This window comes from Puntigrus tetrazona, chromosome 12 (genome assembly GCF_018831695.1).
Source record: "Puntigrus tetrazona isolate hp1 chromosome 12, ASM1883169v1, whole genome shotgun sequence".
NCBI classification, from domain to species: Eukaryota; Metazoa; Chordata; class Actinopteri; order Cypriniformes; family Cyprinidae; genus Puntigrus; species Puntigrus tetrazona.
In genome coordinates, this window is record NC_056710.1 from 4,411,304 (window position 1) to 4,413,599 (window position 2,296).

A 2,296-nucleotide genomic window follows, 5' to 3' on the forward strand; every position below is an offset into this window, starting at 1 on the left:
AATTAATATGGTAATGCTACCAGTAAGCACTGACGTGCAACTCCTTTCTTCACTTGCACTGAAACTATGGCACAACTATGACACATCCTACAAATCGGGTGTTTTGCATGAAGGAGCTGATACTTAAGTTCTGGAATTAAATTATTATGGTACAGTTTTTTTTGTATAAACTATATATTATTATTTTCTTTTTTGTTTTAGCTGGATGTTTTAAGGAAGAAAAAAAAAATAGTAAAAAGAAAATTATTCTTTTTTTAAAGACCTTTAGGGTTTTTGTGATTTTCATGATGATGAGCTTCATAAATAGCGCAAACTCCTCATTCTAATTACTGCAATGCAAAAATGAAGTTATAGTTGTAGCCCATTGGTTGTACTAAGTTTAGCTTATGCCTTCATTTTATCTTTTTATTATTAAAAAGTCATGAAAATGACAAACTTCCAGATGCATTTCAGTATTAAGAATGCGCTTAACAATGTGCTTAATTGTCATAACTACAAATTGCAAAAGTAAAAAGTACACCTTAAAGAGTGTACAATACCTTAATTTTTAATTTGAAATATGTTTTTTATATTTTGAGTGTGAAATATGATCTAAGCATGTTCTTTTCAAGCTTGGTGAGATTCACCCAAGTATACCATTTGCATACCTCTTACAATAACCTCGAACCAGAGGAGCCGTTCACCGCATAGTTTCTTCAAATATAAACTATAAGCTATAAAGATATACATAAACTGCAAAGCATTGGCTTGAGACTATTAATAGTCGTAATACATTATTTAAATAGAAAACCTGTGACTCATGTATTTATTTAACTCCTAATACACAGTACAAACAGTATTATTGTTAATGTTTAGAGGAAATAAAACTTATTGATGAGGTTTTCTCCTACCTAAACCAGTGTTGCTGTTTTTCTTGTCATATTTTGGTATAAATAGAATTATCACATTTCCAGCGCCTTTTCATCACATCTACTACCCATCTGTATTGTTGCCAGCACAGGCCAAAGTCTGCCCAAGCGAGAATCATGAGGTTAAAAAGGTTCAGCATCAGAGCACTGAGGCTTTGCTTCTAATCAGGCATGATTGATTTATCTGTAAAGACTTGGTTAATGTTACACGAGCATGCAATTTGTTTAGTTTATCAGCAATGTCAGCGCAGATAAGCACAGCGAAATATCGCCATTCCTTTTCTATGATAGACAGCTGTGAATATTTTCTGTTGTAGTGCATACTTATTGGTTTGACGAATCTCAAATTATGTAGTCGGGATTAATGGAACATCTCAGAAAATATTATCTTTATTCAAAAAGATATAGTACTGTAACATTTAAAGGAGAGCAACATCTAAGAGGATACATTCTCTCTAAGTTGTTTTTTTTTTAAGGGAAGTGCTCTGTTGAAGGAAATGCCAACGTTAGGATGTAATAATTCACAGTTCAGTAATGGGTGTGGGGCAGAAGACCATAAATATAGCCACCTGATAGAGGAACAGCTGATGTGTACTAGGTGAAGGAACACTGAGTGAGCGATAAGTGCGTGATAAGTCTCTGCGAGTTGGTTTTTCAACCTTACTTTGACTTATCAGGACTGATCTGTGTCAGGTGGGATGTGGATGCCCAGACTCTGCAGTAGGTTAGAAGCAGGCCCAGCAAGGCCAGCCTGAGAAGAGAGAGACTCCAGTAAATTTGAAACCAGGTTGAGGTCCACATCAAGCGGCTGGATTTCTTCCTCAACAAGATCTGACATTGAGGCGGCTGATGAGCTTTTAGATGCAGCTGCTTGATTACTGGCCTAGAGGAAATGTAAAAATAAATAAATCAATAAAAGTGTCCAAAAGGTTACGTGCACAGGATAAACAACATCTTTGGCTGACTCACTCTGTTGTTCTGTGTAAAGCTTTTGCCAATATTTGTGCTTTGCAGTTCCTGGTCCATTTCATCCATGTATTTCCTCAGATTGTCCAGCGCCTCGGCACCTGCCTGCTCCTGAGACTCGACGTTCTGCACTTCATCATCATCATCATCATCATCATCCTCAAAATCATCAGAGTCTAACTCATCATCCTTACTTCCTGTTAAAGAGATAAATGCAGATTATTAGTGTTTTTTGAGTAGTGCACATTAGCAGTTAACCAATGTATTTTGCATTTGCTAGTTAATTCTATCATTACACTATTAATACCATAATGTTATTTTTCTGTTTATTTATTTTCCCTCCCCAAAAAGTGGGATTGATCATGTCTTTCTCTGAAAATCACACTCACCCAGCAGTCTATCAAGTGCGCTGGTTACTGCAT

The 2,296-nt window shown here is 35.9% G+C and overlaps 1 protein-coding gene across 1 annotated transcript in view; it reads right to left on the bottom strand.

Annotated features, from left to right (window-relative positions):
- Nucleotides 1-1,269: 1,269 nt before the first annotated feature.
- LOC122355055 (protein ecdysoneless homolog) overlaps nt 1,270-2,296 on the bottom strand; it is a 4,325-nt gene continuing 3,298 nt past the window's right edge. The window contains 3 exon segments of the mRNA XM_043253007.1: nt 1,270-1,791; nt 1,878-2,071; nt 2,264-2,296. The exon segment at nt 2,264-2,296 is cut by the window's right edge and continues 150 nt beyond it. Coding sequence (XP_043108942.1) covers nt 1,582-1,791; nt 1,878-2,071; nt 2,264-2,296 — 437 coding nt within the window. The 3' untranslated portion in view covers nt 1,270-1,581.